At 42.5% G+C, this 17,958-nt stretch overlaps 2 protein-coding genes across 6 annotated transcripts in view; both read right to left on the reverse strand.

Annotated features, from left to right (window-relative positions):
• Nucleotides 1-4,158, reverse strand: part of ddx61 (DEAD (Asp-Glu-Ala-Asp) box helicase 61) — an 11,389-nt gene extending 7,231 nt beyond the window's left edge. The window contains exons 1-5 of the mRNA XM_007560045.2: nucleotides 3,989-4,158; nucleotides 1,861-2,810; nucleotides 1,676-1,780; nucleotides 589-718; nucleotides 368-514 (exon numbers count right to left, since the gene is read on the reverse strand). Coding sequence (XP_007560107.1) covers nucleotides 368-514; nucleotides 589-718; nucleotides 1,676-1,780; nucleotides 1,861-2,082 — 604 coding nt within the window. The 5' untranslated portion in view covers nucleotides 2,083-2,810; nucleotides 3,989-4,158. The remainder of the gene's footprint in view (nucleotides 1-367; nucleotides 515-588; nucleotides 719-1,675; nucleotides 1,781-1,860; nucleotides 2,811-3,988) is intronic.
• A 1,004-nt stretch (nucleotides 4,159-5,162) lies between these two features.
• On the reverse strand, nucleotides 5,163-17,726 carry lipea (lipase, hormone-sensitive a). 5 transcript variants are annotated; one of them, XR_001663078.1, is made up of 12 exons: nucleotides 17,628-17,726; nucleotides 14,622-14,869; nucleotides 13,697-13,981; nucleotides 13,285-13,375; nucleotides 12,819-12,964; nucleotides 12,541-12,726; nucleotides 11,050-11,202; nucleotides 10,183-10,327; nucleotides 8,534-8,761; nucleotides 6,937-7,304; nucleotides 5,403-5,756; nucleotides 5,163-5,360 (listed from the first exon to the last, which is right to left on the reverse strand). XR_001663078.1 is itself a non-coding variant. In XM_007560047.2 (11 exons), the coding sequence occupies exons 1-11, from the start codon at nucleotides 17,635-17,637 to the stop codon at nucleotides 5,550-5,552; spliced, it is 2,067 nt and encodes a 688-aa protein (XP_007560109.1). In that variant the 5' UTR covers nucleotides 17,638-17,726; the 3' UTR covers nucleotides 5,163-5,549. The 5 variants fall into 5 exon arrangements, 1 of the variants encoding a protein (XP_007560109.1); XR_001663079.1 differs by having other exon boundaries at nucleotides 14,622-14,958; nucleotides 17,628-17,720; XR_001663080.1 differs by lacking the exon at nucleotides 17,628-17,726 and adding an exon at nucleotides 17,043-17,620.
• Between the last annotated feature and the right edge of the window lie 232 nt (nucleotides 17,727-17,958).

The raw sequence follows: 17,958 nt of genomic DNA on the forward strand, positions 1-17,958 counted from the left end.
GCGAATGAGTGACTGAGCGACTGAGTGACTGAGCGACTGAGTGAGCGAGTGACTGAGTGAGCGAGTGACTGAGTGAGCGAGTGACTGAGTGAGCGAGTGACTGAGTGAGCGGGTGACTGAGTGAGCGAATGAGTGACTGAGCGGGTGACTGAGTGAGCGAATGAGTGACTGAGCGACTGAGTGACTGAGCGACTGAGCGACTGAGTGACTGAGTGAGTGACTGAGTGAGCGACTGAGTGAGTGACTGAGTGAGTGAGCGAGTGACTGAGTGAGCGAGTGACTGAGTGAGTGAGCGAGTGACTGAGTGAGCAACTGAGCGGGTGACTGAGTGAGCGAATGAGTGACTGAGCGACTGAGTGAATGTTACCGGTCTCGTCCAGGCGCATGATGTCGTCCCTCAGGTTGGTTCCTCCGGTCGTCGCCATCACTTTGACTCCGCCCAGATGTTTGCTGAGCTGGATGCAGATCTGGCTCATCTGCAGCGCCAGCTCGCGTGTGGGCACCATGACGATGGCTGCAGCAGAGCGCAGAGAAACGTCAGCGACGGCTCCCCGCGGGCAGCAGCGGGTGGGGGAGGGGCGGACTCACCCTGTATGTGGTCCTTCTTCAGGTCTATCCGCTCCAGCAGCGGGATCAGGTAGGCGCCGCTTTTCCCCGTCCCGTTTTTCGCTCGCGCCAGGATGTCGCGCCCGGACAGCGCGATGGGAATGCTCTCCTCCTGCAGAGGAAATGACATCATCACCACCAATCGGAGGAAACCTCAGACTCCAACCGGTGAATGAACGCGGCTTCAAGTGACGTTTCAAATCTGCTTCTGTGTGACGCAGCAAACACTGAAAAAACTCCAACAGGCAAGCAGATAAATTAAAACGGTCTTCCCATTCCACCTGAGAAACCGCCAAGTTTTCACTAGCGACACCTACTGGTTAGGAGGAGAACTGCAGCATCCAAACCGCACCAGATTAACATCAAGTGACCAGCTTAAATTAAAAGTCAGCCAGCTGATAATGTCAGGTTTTATGTTATAAACTGACTTTAAGCTTCATAACAGAACCTTCAGTTAGTTAGCTGCAGCTTTATTAGCAACAGTTTCAGAACTGCATCGAGGCTTTTCCACATCTTAAATAAAACCAACATCGTTTAAAAATATATTGTACACAAATGATCCGTTTTAGAAAAGTTTCCACCCAAACTCACCCCTGGGCGTCGATTTAAACACGCCAAACCCACAGGGGTCAGCGTAGCCCTAAGCTAAAACCTGTCAGCCAATCAGATTGCGTAAAAAAAAAAAAAAAACCAACAACAACACAACTTCCTGTTAGGAATTAAACATGATGCCAGGAGGTTCATGTGTGGACAGATATACAGATTGAGCTACTTTTAAACAATGTATTAGAATATAAAGTTAATAAAACAAGATGATGAGGACTGGGAGTCACATAAATGTGGACACATTGGCCCGTTATTTGTTGCATACTGCAATGCACTGGACCATAAATCTGTTTTCCATGAACACACACCAACCAGTTTTCTCAAATGTTTCTCATAAATGTTTTTAGTGACATAAAACTGAGTCTTCATGTGGATGAAAAGCATCCGTTTCTGTCTGCACCTTTTAGAAACCAGGAAAGGAAAAATTATTTTCTGTTTTCTAAAAGCGAAGCGCTGACTGAACCTGGATCGGCGACGGTTTCTCCCAGCCCATCTCAAAGATTCCCATCAGGAGTTCCCTTTTCAGGCAGTAATCTTCAAACTCGTTGCCCTTGGTTGCCGTGACGTCCTGCAGCAGAACACAAACACAACATCAGAACCAGCCGTCCCAAATCGAACCCGGCTTGCCGCGGCCGAGCCGACACTCACTGAGGTTTTGACCCTGTTGTCCTTCGGGGGGAGCTGTAGGCATTTCTTCCAGTCGTCTCCAAACTTGATTCCTCCGCCATCCTGGTTGCTCCCAGCTGGATTCTTTCCTTGAGTTGATGCTGGGGGTCCTGCAGCAGGTTTGGTCTGTCCTTTGAGCTGCCCGTTCTGCTTATTCAGTCCCATCACAACCGGACCGAGGTTTTCCGTTCGGGCTGTTGCCATCTTTTCCTGAACTTCTGTTTGTTTTTTTAGATTTTTGCCTCTTAAATTGTCGTCAGTAAAAAATCCTAAAGTTTAATAAAGCGTTCAACAATATTCTCTGTGTGTTCGAAGCGCTTTGCAGAGAAATGGCTCAGTAATATTTACATATAAACAGGAAGCTGCAGCTCATCACACTGACCGCTGCACAGCCGACAAAAACAAAACTAGTTTTTACACAAAAACTCTTCCAAATGAAGAGAAATCTGCAACCATGTGCAGAAATAGACTCGTCCACGATATAGAAAAATTATACGTGAACAAGCATTGAAGTGGTTCCAGTCCTGAAACAGAACAACTAAGGCAATCTGCACCAAAATGAGTTTCTATCGTCAATAATATCTCTGAGTTTTACTGCCAGTCCCAGAGAGCTGCTGCATGTCCCTGATCCAGAGAACAGGAAGTTCAACTTTTTACACAGTCGTCCCCAGAAAGCCAGTATTTCATTTACCTCTACTGGGAGAGGTTCTGTTGCTTCATGTGTGGAAAAAAAAAATAAAGATCCAACAAGGATTTTAGTCCAAAGCAGAGAAGCTTTCTGCCCTTGAAGTCCTCAGTGCGTTTCCGTTGTGCTCCGGGTTTATTCCTCCTCCTCTCCGTCGACAGCAGGGATGATCCGGTCGGCCTGAAGCGTGCAGCGCCGCAAACTCCCCGCCTCCAAAAGATCCAGACCGATGACTCAAACGTCCCACCTGGAAACAAACCATCCAAACAAAACACTTCAGACTCCAACAGGCAGGATGAATCGTCAATCAACTTTCAAAAAGCCACAGCGCTTCCGTTTTCTGCCCGAAAAACACTGAAGAGCAAAACCTTACAGAACTTCATCAGGACTTAAAGACTGAAAACCAAACGGTTAACGTTCAGAGGCAGTGAAACCAGAAAAACAACCTCAGGATGTGTTGAGATGTTTTATTTGTCTACTAACTTTAAAAACAAAAATTTTCTTCTCAGATCCTCTTTCAGAAACCTGAAGCAAACATTTAACAGCATCAACAGTTTCTGGGTCGTCTTTAAGGTGAAAAAACACAAGTCACAAGTTCACCAAACATAATTTCTACTTTTTATTTTAATCTGTAAAATAACTTTTTCAGCAGAGAACAGTTTTGTGGCCATTTATACATAAAAATGCATAAATTGATTATTTTAAATCACATTTTTTGTACCTAAACTGATTGAAAAAATATCTGTTTTAAAGGCTGTTTGCACTGTAGATAAATCAGTTTAATAGTCAAATCATTGCTCTTTTCAATTTAATTTGGCCCCGTTAGCTCAAAGCAGGCCGGTGGAGTTTGTTGTTTTGATGCTTCGCAGGTAAACCCAGCAGGTGTGTCCAGAACACACCTGCGGGGAAACAGAAACAACTGAGAAACAGAAACACAGTGACTCGCTGAAGGTTGGAGGACTCACGTTGTTTAAGCTACGGCTAACCACAACTTAACGTCTACTTTAACAACCACAGTCAAATTCAAACTAATCTCTGAATTGATATGTTAATTTATATTAACATACATTCCAGTTTGTGGGGCTTCTGATGGGTTTTCTGGTTCTATTTGAGTCGAGAAGCTTTAAGGTGGCGTTGAAACTGCGCGTCAAGAAAGACATTAGCAGCTAACGGCTAAGACAAACTTAAACTAAAATCCGAGCGCACACACTTTGACTCAAAAACCACACAACTTACTCATTTAAATGCAGATAAAGTTATAAAAAACAATTTTTTGATAATATTGTACAAACTTTGACCTTTATTTGGTTATGAATATTTGACGCTTCATAAATCCAACACAACAGCGAGCCGTTAGCAAGGAGCTAACGTGCCAACAACCGGGTTTTAACCGACGGTGAGCTCTCCAAAGTCCGATAAACATACCTGAAAAGCTGCGTTATTGTACGAGCGATGCTCTGAGTGCGGTGAATTAACAATTTTCTTCTAAATAAGCTGAAAATATCTTGAAATAATTCGTCTCTATTGTGTTTCTTCTTCCTTTAAATCAACATGGTCGCCTCCTCTTCTTCGATGAATCCCTGCGGCTTATTATCAGGCGTCTGGGGTGACGTTGCTGCCACCTGCCGCCAGACTGGAGTATGGCGGCTGTTTTTACCCTGAACCCACAGTTCTGAATTTAAAGTCTACATTATGAATAAGAAGAAAACTTTATAGTAATAATAGTTTTATTTCATTATGTTTTTGTTACAATGTGATTTTTCCAAACTGAATAAATGTTATGAAGTTAGAAGTTTGTTATGAAGTTAAAAGTCGGAATATGTATAATAATTTTGTTTTACATATCTATACCAGGTGGGGGCGCTAAATTTGGCCATTTATGGCGTAGTATTCTTCAGCTTGTTTTATAATTTGCGACATTTATTTACTGATAACTTTCTCTTGGATGTTTAACAGTGTATGGAGGACTTATCCTGCCAAAAACAACAATAAATAAATGAGGAAATAAATAATTACAACATAATTAATTTCCTAATTTAGTGTTAAACATGGGGAAACAATGTGTAGTTTTACCAATTTGTCTTTTGTATTTCTTTAATTCATGTAAAGCACTTTGAACAGCCTTGTTGCTGAAAATGTGCTTTACCTTACCTAATTTATTAAATACAAAACATATTTCCTTGCATATTTAGTGATTAATTTCCTAATTTATCTTCAATTATTTCATTTATCTAAAAAAAATCATGTTTTCAATTTTATTTTCAATGTTATATCATTCATTTATATATTTAAAATTTTATTTTCTAATTTTTCAGTTTTATTCCGTCATTTATTTTGAATCTTTTTTCATAATTTATTTATAGATTTCATTTAATCCTTTATTATGTATTTTATGTCATGATTTATTTATTTAGATTCTATTTTATTTAATCATTTGATAAATAAACAGTGAAATAAAATGAAATGTTATTCTTATGATTTTCTCTAGGTTTTTTTGAAGCAGTGCAGTAAAACCTGACAGTGAATATATTCCTGGGTGGTGGACAGTTTCTGCAGCCGACTAAATATCAGATCTAAATATTCCAACAGACCCAAAAGGTTCTGGTAGTTCAGGTTTATTGCACTCTGGAGTTTGTTCTCTTCACAAACTGCTGTAAACATCAAATTACACATAGGGTCCAAACAAAACAATATTAATAACAACACAGTTCATGTGGAAGGAACTTCCTGATTCCTGCTGGATGCTGGAGGAGGAGCAGGAGGTTCTGTTAAAGGCACAGTCGGTCAGAATCAGAACCTCACAGGAGAATTAGTTTTTACTTTGGGAGTGTCTCAGAACCTGAGGGACAGATTTCCTCCTGCGGTTCTGAATGTTCCTCTAATCAGAACCTGGAACCCGTCAGTCGGATCCAGTTTTGCTGTGCAGTTCAGGTTTAAAGTGCAGTTTTACTTCCTGTGGTGGCAGAACCGACCCGACGACGCGGCGCTAAGTCTGCGGCGGCGGTTGGAAGACCGTCCGGATCCGCGACACACAGATGTCAGAGGCGAACTGTGTCTCCTTGCAGATCTGCGCCAGGCTGAGGAAGCCGTGAGGAAGGTCGTCCACCACCGTCAAGGTCACGGCCTGGCCCATCGCCCGCAGCTTCTTCGCAAACATCACCGAATCGTCCAGCAAGGCGTCCAGCGCCGACGCCTGCAGGGAACCGAAGCAACCCGTCAGTCCAGACTTCACCGTGTTTTATCATCAACACAGAGCGGAGAAGAACTGATTAGCCTGTTAAAAATCTGAAAAGTGTGGAGTGCACATACATTCAAACAGGGGGCTTGGAACCAGTCAAAATTTCACTAGAGTCAAAATCTACTTGTGGGTAAAGAAAATAATAAAATCAAGCAAATAAACTCTCCCTTCATTTCTTAACAGTAAAGGTTTGTTATTCATCCAAAACCTAAAAGTGTTTTTGCTTTATTAGTAGAAAGACATCTAGTTTTCAAATTGTTTTGTTCTCAATTTAGCAAATTTGAAACAGGATTTAGGTCAATTTTATTAAAAACTCTCTCTATATTTAGCCAAATTTAACGAATTAGATAAAAGCTGAAGTCGGCTTTTCAGTTAAAGGTTTTGGATCAGTTTTAGTCGTGATAGTAGTTTGATTATAAAAGGATTAAAATTTTGTGTTGTACTTAAGATTTTTCATTTTAAAAAAGGCCGGTGATAATTTTACCCAGCGAGGGGTAAAAAAAATAAAATATTTAAATTTGTATCAAGCATGGGTCAAAAGTGCATCAGTCTTGAATTGAAAAAGATAAAAATAGATTTTATTTACTTTTTTATTTCTTTTCACTTTTTCTTTCAGATTTTTTTATTATTTTTTCCAATTATTGTTCCAGATATTCCTTTTGTAAAATTTTGTTTTTCAAATTATCTTTTCAGACTTTAGTTTTGCAAACTTAATGCTTTTTGCCAATTTTATTTAATAAAATTTTACTTGAGCAAAAACAAAAAATTCACACCGACTTGTGAAATTATAAACTATTTTCAAATAGCATTTTTCAGATTATGTTCCACACTTCTGGGGGCGGGACTTCCTTCCTTCGTGTGAGCGGACGTTAGCAGCAGCTCTTCTATTGGTCAGTGCGGGGCAAGTAGAGCGTTTCTATTGGTCAAATTTTTCCCCATAGTTTCTGGGAACCTGCTGTGAGTTCTGGTTCCCAAGCAGAACCCGTCTTTATTTCACCTGGACTTTTATGATGGAGCATAAACATTTAGATCCTGGACTATGAACTGGTTCTGATCCGGGTTCTGGTCCTGCAGGGAGTTTCTTCCTGTGAAACAACATGTATAGAATAACCGGAGCTTCTCCTTCCTGTCTTACCACCAGGTGGACCGGCGGCAGGCCCTTCAGCAGGCCGGTCGGTGCCAGCAGAGGAGACACAAACGGGTTCCTGATGACGGCGCAGGACGTGGGCAGGACGTAGGCGTGGCATTCGGACCGCAGCGGCTCGAAGCCGTCCGGGTAGTGAAGGATGTCGGCGGCGCCGGCCGTGGCGGCGGGGCCCGGCGCCCTGTGGGGGTCGGCGCCTCGGTGCGGCGGGGGCGGCTTGGTCCGGGCCGGGTCCAGAAGGGACTGGATCCAGTTGGAGGCTCCCTGGGTGAGGTCGCTGAGCAGCAGGGCCGTGTCCCGGCCCAGAGCGCTCAGACTGCCGCGCCGCTCTGCAGGCTGCACCGTCTGGAAGTCCGAACCTGGAGGAACCAGGCCGGGTCAGTACCATCAAGTTTACTACTGTTAGCACATTTCAGCAACAAGGCAGTTCGAAAAGCACGAAAATAAAACCCCAGCAAATGAGGAAAACAGACATCACACTTTGATGAGCATCACCAAAATCACAGACTCATTAAATTAGTTCATCACTGTTTCATTTATTATGTTTCTGAATCAAATCCAACCTGCTAGATCTTTGGACTTAAAGGAGCTCAGGGTTTCGGCTGTTTTTCAGCTTTCTGGAAGTTTGTTCCTGATCTGTGGTGGATAGAAGCTGAATGCTGCTTCTTTTGGTTCATCCAGTTTTCCCTTCAAATTATTGAAGCCACTTTAAAATACTGACAGAATCACATAAATCCAGTTTTATTATTTCCCTTCCAAGGAAGCAGAAATCTGACATACGACGCTTCCTTCAGCCGTTCAGGATCAGACTCCTCAAAGGATGCTCACTACTGTTTTTTTTTAAACACACAATCTTTCTCAATCAGATTTCAGTCTGCTCAGTTCTGCTTTAGGGCGTCCTGTCACTTTAAATCCCAGAAAGCTGGCGAGTATAAACTCAACGTTTACACTCGCCAGTTAAAATGGCTGCAAACGGACGCTCAGTTATACAACCGTACGCCTTTGAAACGATGTATGAATATTTCAACAGGGCAGACATACTGGTGAGTAACAGTAAAGGTGATTGGTCTGCAGCTGACCAATCAGAGGCTTCGGTTTTTCTGTAGTGACACGGAGCAGCAGATCAAGTTATTTCATTACAACCTTTAGCACAAGAAGCAAAAAGCTGCTCTAAAATGATGATTTTAATTAGATTCACAAATATAATTATTATATTGAATAATAAATGAGGACCTTTGGAATATATTAAAAAGAATGTCAATATTTCCAGTTTCATTTAAGTCATTTAATATATATAACTATAAGAAGATAATTTAGAACCGGTTTTAAGGAGGAAATTAAACAATTATGTCTTTAAAAAGGTGAATATTAATTAATGTCCTGCTGGTTACAGAAAGCAGTGGGCAGGGGGCCCACGGATCCCGGCCCCGGGAAAAGCTGTGAGCGGCCCTGGAGGCGGGTATTAACCCCCCCTCTCCTTCCTCATCGTCCCGTTTACACATAAATCTCCTCGCTGACCTGCGTTCTGCTCCAGCGGCGCCGGAAGGTTCTGCTGGGCGAAACGAGCCGCGAAGCCCTGCCCACATACCTGCGTAGGCGTTGATGCACCTGGCGAGGACGCCCAGAGGCAGCAGGGGGTCGATGAGCGTGAGCAGGCGGGAGGGCGAGGCGTCGGTGGTGAGCAGGGTGGCGGGGTAGGCGGCCATGATGCCGTCGGGGAGGCGGATGCCGGCGGTGAGCGCCCTCATGCAGACGGTGATGCAGAGGTTTCCCCCGGCGCTGTCCCCGGCCAGGCAGACCCGCTCCGCCGTAGAACCTGGACCAAACACACGGTCTGTCTTTAGCTCCCATTTTATTTCAGAACTTATTTCAAGGATGAAACAAAATAGAAAATAAATAAGTTGTTTTCAATTTTAAATGAAAATAAATTAGTAAAATTAATAGAACATGTGAAAAAGTAATAAATGAGAAAATAAAGTAAATAAAATAAATAAATAAGAAATATAAAGACTTTTAGATAAAAATTAAAAAATGAAATAAATTTCAAAATAAATGAGGGAATAAACAAAAGAGATCAATTTGAAAATAAAAGAATCCAAATCAGATTTAATACACTTTGTGGGTTTGCTTCATTAAAAGAAAAGCCTCCAGTTTTTATATCTTTTACATCTTGGCTAAAAACAAAAGAAATAGACTTTGTCGGTTCTGAGCAACTAAAACCAGGATTTCTGTCGCTTTCTTTGAAAATCTTGTGTTTAGTAAAGTTTAATAAATTAAGTAAAAGCAGCAAAGTACCTAGTCCGGCATGTTGCTCAGATTTCCTTCATCTACACTTTACAAAACAAACAAAGCTGCAGCTCTTCCTCTCTAATCTCACTACTGTTACTGAAATCTGGAGGATACTGTTGCAAACCAGCGCTGGAAAAACTCCCGCTTTGTCTTTGCTGCAGGTCCAAACAATTCCCTGAAAATCTTTCAGTTTATCCGAAAACACGGCGGCCGGAACGAACAGGTAGTGCCAACAAAGATCACATTTCTCCTCTCACTCTGAACACAACGCCTGCAGGTGAAACCGGGCCTCGCGGGCTCGGTTTCATCAGAAACAGATCCGACTGTTCTTCACAGAACAGATTTATTCCTGGATTTATCCAGGATTTATTCCTGGAAAGTAGAAAATCACAGCAGCAGATGAAAATCTGTGATTTCAGCTTCTTTCAGAGCCCGTTTGTGATTCAGTCCGACCGCAGATGTTCTGGTTCTGACCTCACAGGTTCTGCAGAGCTTACATTTGTTCAGCATAAATTGATTCCTCACAGCTTCTGATTTCAGCTTCCTACGAGTTTCTTTAGCAGCGTTTCTGGACGGAGTCCAGAGCTTAATCTGTGGAAAAGCTTGAAAAGATGAAAACTCCATCTGCAGCTGGTGGACGAGTAATAATGTGAAAAAAATTAGAAAACATGGATTAGAAAAATATATTTCAATTAAAGAAATTATATTTCAAACTTCAGACGAAAAGAATCGTTTTGGACTTTAAGATATAAAATGATCAAAAAAAGGAACCAAATTATTTTTACTCAGCTTTTCTTTTTCATGTTTTTTTACGAGCTTTAGACAGTTCTGAGCAGAGCAACGTTTTATGAGGTTACTCGATTAATTGTCAGAACTGATTACTTTGTTATTGTGTATTGCTGATTATCACTGGGCAGTAGTGGGTGTTTCCTGACGTGAAGCACCTACCCAGCAGGTGGCAGTGTTTCAGCGCCCAGCAGTAGGCGTAGAAGCATTCCTCCAGCGCCCGAGGAAACGGAGCTTCAGGCGACAGAGAGTAGTCGACGGACAGAACCGGGACGCTCAGCTCCTTCGACCAGTTACGCAGGTAATTCTGAAGAAGGAAACAAAAACGCAGAGCATGGTGATCTGATCTGAAACGATTAATCATGATTAATCCACATCCAAAACATTTAGTAATCGATTAATCGTTAACTGGAATAAACAGACTGAAATAAAGGCTATTTGCTGAAATAACTCCACAAACAGAGCTGCAATTAAGCCAAAACTACAAAAATATGTATAAAATTTGAATTTAAAAGGAAAAAAAAAGTATTTTTCTGTAAATCTGGTCTAAGCAGAACTCCTGTAGTGGCAGTTTCAGCTTCACATTCTGTAAGAAGCTAATCTTCTATGAAGCATCTCTTTCTATCCAATTATTAGTCTGTTAATCCAACAATGATCAGCTGCAGATGCTTCCTTTGCTACAAATCCCTACAGGGATGATGGTGTTAAAATGTTTATTTTCTTATTTAAAAAGGTTTTGACTTGTTCATTTGGTGCTGCAGTGTTTTTCTAATATTCTATCAATAAGTTTAAGTGGCTACATAAAACTTATGCAGAACTTGCTGATTTTTTTCTGATTAATCAATTAATCATGAAATTATTTATGCATCGCCAACTCTCAACAAATTCTGTTTCAAGGCACTTTACAAAAAATAATTCAATTCATCAGATTGATCGATTAATCATAAGATTAATCGATCAATCATCAGCCTAAAACGATTGCAGCCCTAGATCTGACTCCTAATCCTCAGGGCACTGCGTTCGGTTCACCTCGTGGGAACGGGACGTCTGGGCGACGAAGCCGCCGCCGTGGAAGTGGATGAGGAGCCATGGCGACGGCGGCTTCTTCTGCACCCAGGGCAGACGGGGCGAGGCGATGGGCGCCGCGTCGCCCTGGGAAAACCCCAGCAGCTCCTCGCTGTCCTGAAATATGGAAGGAGCACCGCATTGTTGCAACAGGGGCAGAAGCAACAGGAAAACTAATATTTATCATGTCTGACATTAAAACTGTTTCAAGTTTAGTATTTGGTAAAATTGCATTTGAACTGTTTTCTAAGGGTTTATCAAAAAAATCAACTGACATTCAAAATTGCTAAAAAAAATCAGACAAATCCTCCGTCTGTCAGTCTCCAAATGAAACTGTTCACTAGCAACACATCAGTGTTTATGAAATATGCAAAAAAAAATGTTACCAAAGAAATGAAATCAAAAGGTGTATAAACGCGGTGTTTGCACATGACGATGTTGAGCAAATGATCAGAAGAGCCTCGAAACCTCAGAGACGTTCTTACTGGTCGGCACTGATGGATGCAATAATAACAATAACGAACTAATCATAAACATTAGCTCCGCTAGCGCTAAACCACAACAACAACATGGTGCTTAGAGGAAGCTAACGCTACAGCGCTAAATTCAACCACCTCAATGTTTACATCTGGTCTCTTCTGTCCATTTTCACATCCTGTGTTTCTTTAAATAAAATTATTCAAAACTAACTACTTGAAGAATTCATAACAGTCAGGAAACAAAACAAATCAGTTCAATAAAATTTCAACTGAAATTTTATTGAACTGATTTGTTTTGTATTTGATTTGTTTACAAAGCAGCAAAGTTAATTTGTGCTTTTGAATTTATCTGGAAAAATTAACCAAGGGGAAGCTAAGCGAGCTAAATTTTAGCTAAAACGCCAAATAAACACTTTAGAGGAAGTATGCCTCTCATCTTTGCTTGAATTTCAGGTTCAGTTTAATTGCTTTGTTGAACCGACTGGCCTCATAACGGTCTGGTTAAATGTGGATTTTCACAGCACTGCAGAACTGGTCCAACAGAAACTCTGCAGAATCTCCTGCTTTCAACTCATCTGTTTATTTTCAGCCTGATTAATGCAGAAAACAATCTGAGCATCGTTTCCCTTCATGGTCTGCTTCCTGTCTGAACCGAAACCGGACAGCACCGCCTGCTTGGACGTTCAGTTACGGCTCCAAGTGAATCAGTGTTTCCCCCAGTGCGTTATCAGCCTGGCGGGCTGCCAGGCTTTACTGCCCCCCCACCAGGCTAAGCATTGTTTGTTTATCATAAAAAGGTTTTTTATACACCAGTAACAGTGATAGTAAAGATGGATTAATCTACGTTTACAGCTTAATGGATCAACTGGCCTCACAAGCTGTTATTTCTAAATTATGATGAACTTTTAACACTTTTTAACAGAAAACACGGTGGGATGCCAGGGGCTCGGCAGGTTCTGGGGGAGCCTCTGCTCACCTGGCCTTCCCGCAGGTCGTAGGAGATCAGCCTCATGTGGACCGGCCCCGGGCCCCAGTGGGCGACGGGGGGCGACACGCTGGTGGACAGCGTGGGGTCGGAGGCCAGAGGGAGCTGCAGGCTTTCTGGAGGCACGGTCAGCGTGAGGTTGACCTGCACCGGGTTGGAGGCGATCCGGGTGAAACCCTGGGGGAAACAAACACGAGGAATGAATGTCTGCATCGCAGCAGAGCTCCTCCGACGACCTGATGACTTCAGCAGCTTTTGACCCTGCCTACTGATAAAATGTCGGACTCTGTGACGTTCCAGAAGGACTTCCAGAAGTGCAAGTCCAGATTCTGGGTGATGCGTTCGAACTCGGCGCCTCGCAGCTCCGGGTCGATGACGTACTTCCCTGAGGTGAGGAGGGACAGAGCGGCCGTTCCTGCAGGAAGAGGAAAACGCATCACATCAAAACGGGAGCGTCAGTCAAAGGCTGTTTTCACATCTTTGCTGCGGAAAGCTTTCACAAACAAACCAAACCCTCTGAGCATGGCGTATGAACAGTTAGACTGACCTGGACGCATAAATCTATGTGAAAGAAGAATAACTGAACCAGAGTTCACTTCAACCGAACCCAGATTGAGGTTTGGACGACCACAGGTCAGAGGTCACCAACCGGACTGGACTTTATCGGCAGACGGACTGGAGTTGGATCAAAGTGGACTGAACAGGGCTGGTGGGAATAAACCCAGAGAGCCTCACCTATGCCAGACTGCTGTCTGCCGTACGTCTCTCCGTAGGAAACCATGCTGATGACGATGGTCTGGAGGAACGGTCGCAGAGCAGGAGAGAACTGCCAAACCAAACAATCAATTAGCCAAGAACTTTATTTATCCCAATTCAGTCACACAACAAAAAAAGAGAAATACAAACAATCTGATGCAACCATTTCTATGACGGCGTGTTCAGACTGTCAGAGAGAGAAAAAAGTGGGAAATTTCTCCCAAAAGCTGATATTAATCTCAGACATTTTTTAATAAAAAAACAAGGAAATCTCCGAGTTTGAAACATTTTGAGTTTCAAAAGTTGAAAATTTTCAAATGTCATTCTGAAATTCATGAAAGACAGCATAGATCAATCCTAAGGGATGAAGGTGAGGACAGGTAACGCTCACCTGGAAGCCCAGGCAGCGCCCGTAGAAGCAGGCCTTGTGCATGGAGCTGTACTCCTGAACGAAGCGATCGCTCAGGTCGGCGTCCTGCGACGAGTACAGCTCCCCGTGGGCGTTGTCGTGGAGGAGCCGCTGGGCGAGGTGGAGCAGCGCCCGCAGCTGGCAGAGGGCGCTGCAGTACGCCTCCATCTCTGCGGCGTTGTGCTCCGCCCTGAAGAAGGCTCCTCTGCAGTTGGAGGCGATGTAGCGGCCTTTATGGATGATGTGCACCAGGCAGGACTGCAGCACCTGAAGCAGCAGAGGAGAAATAATAGACACACCAATTATTTATTATTTTACTTATCAATCACTCATCGATCTCTCTACCCTGAGCTGTGACTGTGTGCATGATTGACTGTCCTGCTCATCTCTTGTTCTGCGATCGACTGGCGACCGCAGGGTGACCCCGCCTCTAGTGGGTGACCCCGCCTCTAGTGGGTGACCCCGCCTCTCCAGGGTCGACCCCGCCTCTCCAGGGTCGACCCCGCCTCTCCAGGGTGACCCCGCCTCTCCTGGGTGACCCCGCCTCTCCTGGGTGACCCCGCCTCTCCTGGGTGACCCCGCCTCTCCGGGGTGACCCCGCCTCTCCGGGGTGACCCTGCCTTTCTGCCGCTGGAGAGGCACCAGCACCTTCGTCACCCCACAAGGGATAAACATGCATGAAGACAGTTGGATGGATTATACTGTTGAACCGTTTGTCGTCTTCCTCAGAGGTTTTTGTGTTGTTTCCTTCAGAGGTTTTTGGTACAGCGCCCCCACAGGTGAGGAGGGGAACAGGTATTTCAAAGCATTTGAATCATTCGGCTCAGAATGAAACAAATGTTGCAGTTTTGCTCCCCAACCATCTGAGTCTATCAGAACTTCTACAGATCCTGAAAGTGCGCCTCACCTTGACCAGCGTTCGGTATCCGTTTCCAGGCGTCTGAGCGTCGAAGTCGTAGTGATGGTAGACGGCAGTGAAGCTGGCAACCACCGGCTCCAGGGCGCGGCCATGTTGGCGAATCTTCCTCATACACGCCACCAGGCGCTTGGTCACGGTGCCGTACGGCGACTCGGAGGGGCCACTGAGGACACAGATGTTCTCCTCACAGACCTTATCCAGAGCTGTGAACACAGCCGAGTGGTCCATCTCTGAGTCTGGAAGGAGGAAACCAGAGAAAGGAAGTTGCAGCTGCAGTTTATATCAGCCTGTGGAGCTATCAGCAGACATGTGATGCGGTCGGTATCTGCAGAGAAGAAGACAATCATCAAGGTTAAACACACAGGTCCTGCTGGGCTCATCCTGTTACTCACCATTGCGCTGATTAATCTGAACTCGTGTTATCTGTTCGGTCAAGGGTTGAATTCTCAAGGCAGGACTTTGAACCGATGAGAGAAGCTGACTGAGTCTGCTCAGAGCAGAATACAGAAAATATTCACACCCCTTCAACAATTTATCACGTTACAACCTCTTCCGGCTGCAGCTCTTCTAACGACTAATCCATTATTCTGAAGAAGAATCTATTATTCTGGCGATTAATGTATTAATTAGATTTAAAAACTGGCACATTATGCAATTTTTGTTTACATAAAAAATACACACAAATATTTCAGTTCCTTTTTAAATAAGAAATCAAACATTTTATTCCCAAAGCAGCAGCCTTTTGATGAATGTTTGATCATTTGTAGCAAAGATGCATCTGCAGCTAAAACGCACTTTAACATCTTAAAAGCCGTTTCTGCTTCCATCAGTACAGTATAGGGTTGATCTGGTTCATCTGCCTTACCAGAGGAACGGAAAACGTCTCTGGTCCATGTTAATTTACAGCCTTTACTTCCTGTTTATTACATCTATATGTAACATCAACATCTGACTGATCAGAGAAAAAAGGAAGCACAAATCATTTTACTTCCATTTGACATTTAGTCTCTACTTATTGTTGGTTTTTCACATTGAAGTTTGTGGTAGAAAAGTGAGAAGATGTGGAAAAGTTTGAAGCTAAATAATCGTAAACAATCCGACAGCCATGGTGTGAGGGCCGACTGTCAGAGACTCATGTGGTTTATCTTTCTGCAGGACTTGTGTTGATTTTCCTGAATGTTGTGTCACGCAGATCAATAAGGAGAAACATCCGAAGCTCTAACAGAAAAGCTAAAAAAATCCTGCGTTAATCTTTTAAAATGAGGAGGAAATGTCGGGTAATCAGTATTTGATTAGAGTCAGATAAGAAGTCTGAATGTTTTTATACAGATTTTTCTAAAAAACATTGACAGCTTCCTGCAGAAACACATACAAATATTCATGCAGGGTTTTTCTTACAACAAAACATTACGATTCATATGTTTTAAACTTAAAACCCTGAAAATCTGTGCAGAAATATTTTACAACAGGAAACAACAGGCTTCAACTCATCCATGTTCCTGCCACACAAAGCTCTTAGAATGGAAGATCGCTGCTTCTATCAAAATGTTTTCAACCATTAATGTGATGCATATCCTCAAAAAAGCTGAAATTAACCAAATGAAGGAAGTGCTCCTCTTATCTTCTTCATATTATTATTATTATTGTTATTATTATTGTTATTATTATTATTCATTCCTTCATTTAGAAATGTCAGTTTCAAACTAAATATTGAGTTAGGAAGCTAAACAATTAGCTGGCTTATATTTCATTTGGATATTTGACTTACTAGCTAAATGTTTAGCAAATATTTGGGAGATAAATATTTAGATACAAACTAAATATTCAGTTAACAAGCCAAACATTTAGCTTCCAGCTAAATATTTAGATAGAAGCAAAGTATTCAGCTTGGTAACTAAACATTTAGCTTGCTAACTAGATACTTAGCTTGATAGCTACATATTTAGCTTCAAACCAAATATTTAGTTGGCAACTAAACATTTACATCCCAACTAAATATTTAGGTAGAAGATACATTTTCGGCTTCCTAACTAAATATTTAGTTTGTTAAACAACAATGTGGCTCTGGTGAAACGGAATCCTAATTTTTCAGCACAAGACATTCTGGACAATTTCATGCATCCAACATCTTGGAGACAGTTTCATATAACACAACACAAGGTCTATAAAGACATGAATTCAGAGAACTGACTTCAACCTGATGGGTAGTTAGACGGGCTAATGTGAGCCAGGTCCAACATCAGTGTCTGACCTCAAGAATGCAGGAATTCAAATAAACACATTCCTAAAACATTGAAGAAAGCCAGAGTAGTTGGAGCTTGGATTCATAAACACCTTTAACCACTTTGCTGTAACACGTATAAAACTACTGACGAAAAATAAAACTACAAAAAACTACAAACCACAAACCATGTAGTTTGTAGGTGTAATTAATTTCCGGTCCACCTGAGGCAGAGAAGTTTCCTGAAGCCACACCTCTACCTCCAAAAGTTTCGGTCGTTTTAAAGTTTTTCTCTCTAACTATGAGCACAGACTTCCAGCTTTTTAAACAGGACTCAGACGCTGCTCTTCCAGGATTGGGAAGCTCTTTGTTTCCCAGCGGATGTCCCAGTTTTCCCAGAATAAAAGCCGCTGTGGTCCTTTCAGTTCATCAGCTGATGGATGACGTGGAGCTGTCAACAGCACACCGATATCTGTCCCGCTTCCTGTCCAGAATGCTCCGTTTCTAATCATAACAACTGAATTTTTATTTCCTGATTCACTCTGAAACAAACTCAAGGCTGAGAGCGACCATTTCCCCCTGGAGACAACTTCGCTCACGACACCGAGTTTGGTGACTTTAGTTGGGAATATAAGCTCCGTGAAGTACCGCAGACACGCGGTGTCGTCGCTGGAGGTTCACAGTACCGATCCGCGTCGAGTTGACGCATTAAAAACCATTCAAACGCAACAAATATGCGATTCTGTGGTGTTTAAACCCGAATGTAGACTCACCGAGCCGCATCTTCTTCTTCTTCCTTCATGTTCTGACGGTTCCTGTGCGCGCGCTCCCGCGTCCGTAGGAGCGCGCGCACCTCCGGTTGTTAGCTAACAGGAGCAACAGTTAGCATAAAATAAAATAAAATAAAATTCAGTTCAACAAAATAATTTAAAATTAAAGGAAAATAAAAAAACAAAACTAAATTGAAGGAAAATAAATTCAATGGAACACAATCAAATTAAAATGAAATACATCAAAGAATGAAATGAAATGAAATGTAAAATTAAATTAAATATAAAAGTCAATTAAATTAAGAAATAAAATAAAACTAATTAAATTTAACAG

Source organism: Poecilia formosa, unplaced genomic scaffold (assembly GCF_000485575.1).
Source record: "Poecilia formosa unplaced genomic scaffold, Poecilia_formosa-5.1.2 Scaffold112, whole genome shotgun sequence".
Lineage (NCBI taxonomy): Eukaryota > Metazoa > Chordata > Actinopteri > Cyprinodontiformes > Poeciliidae > Poecilia > Poecilia formosa.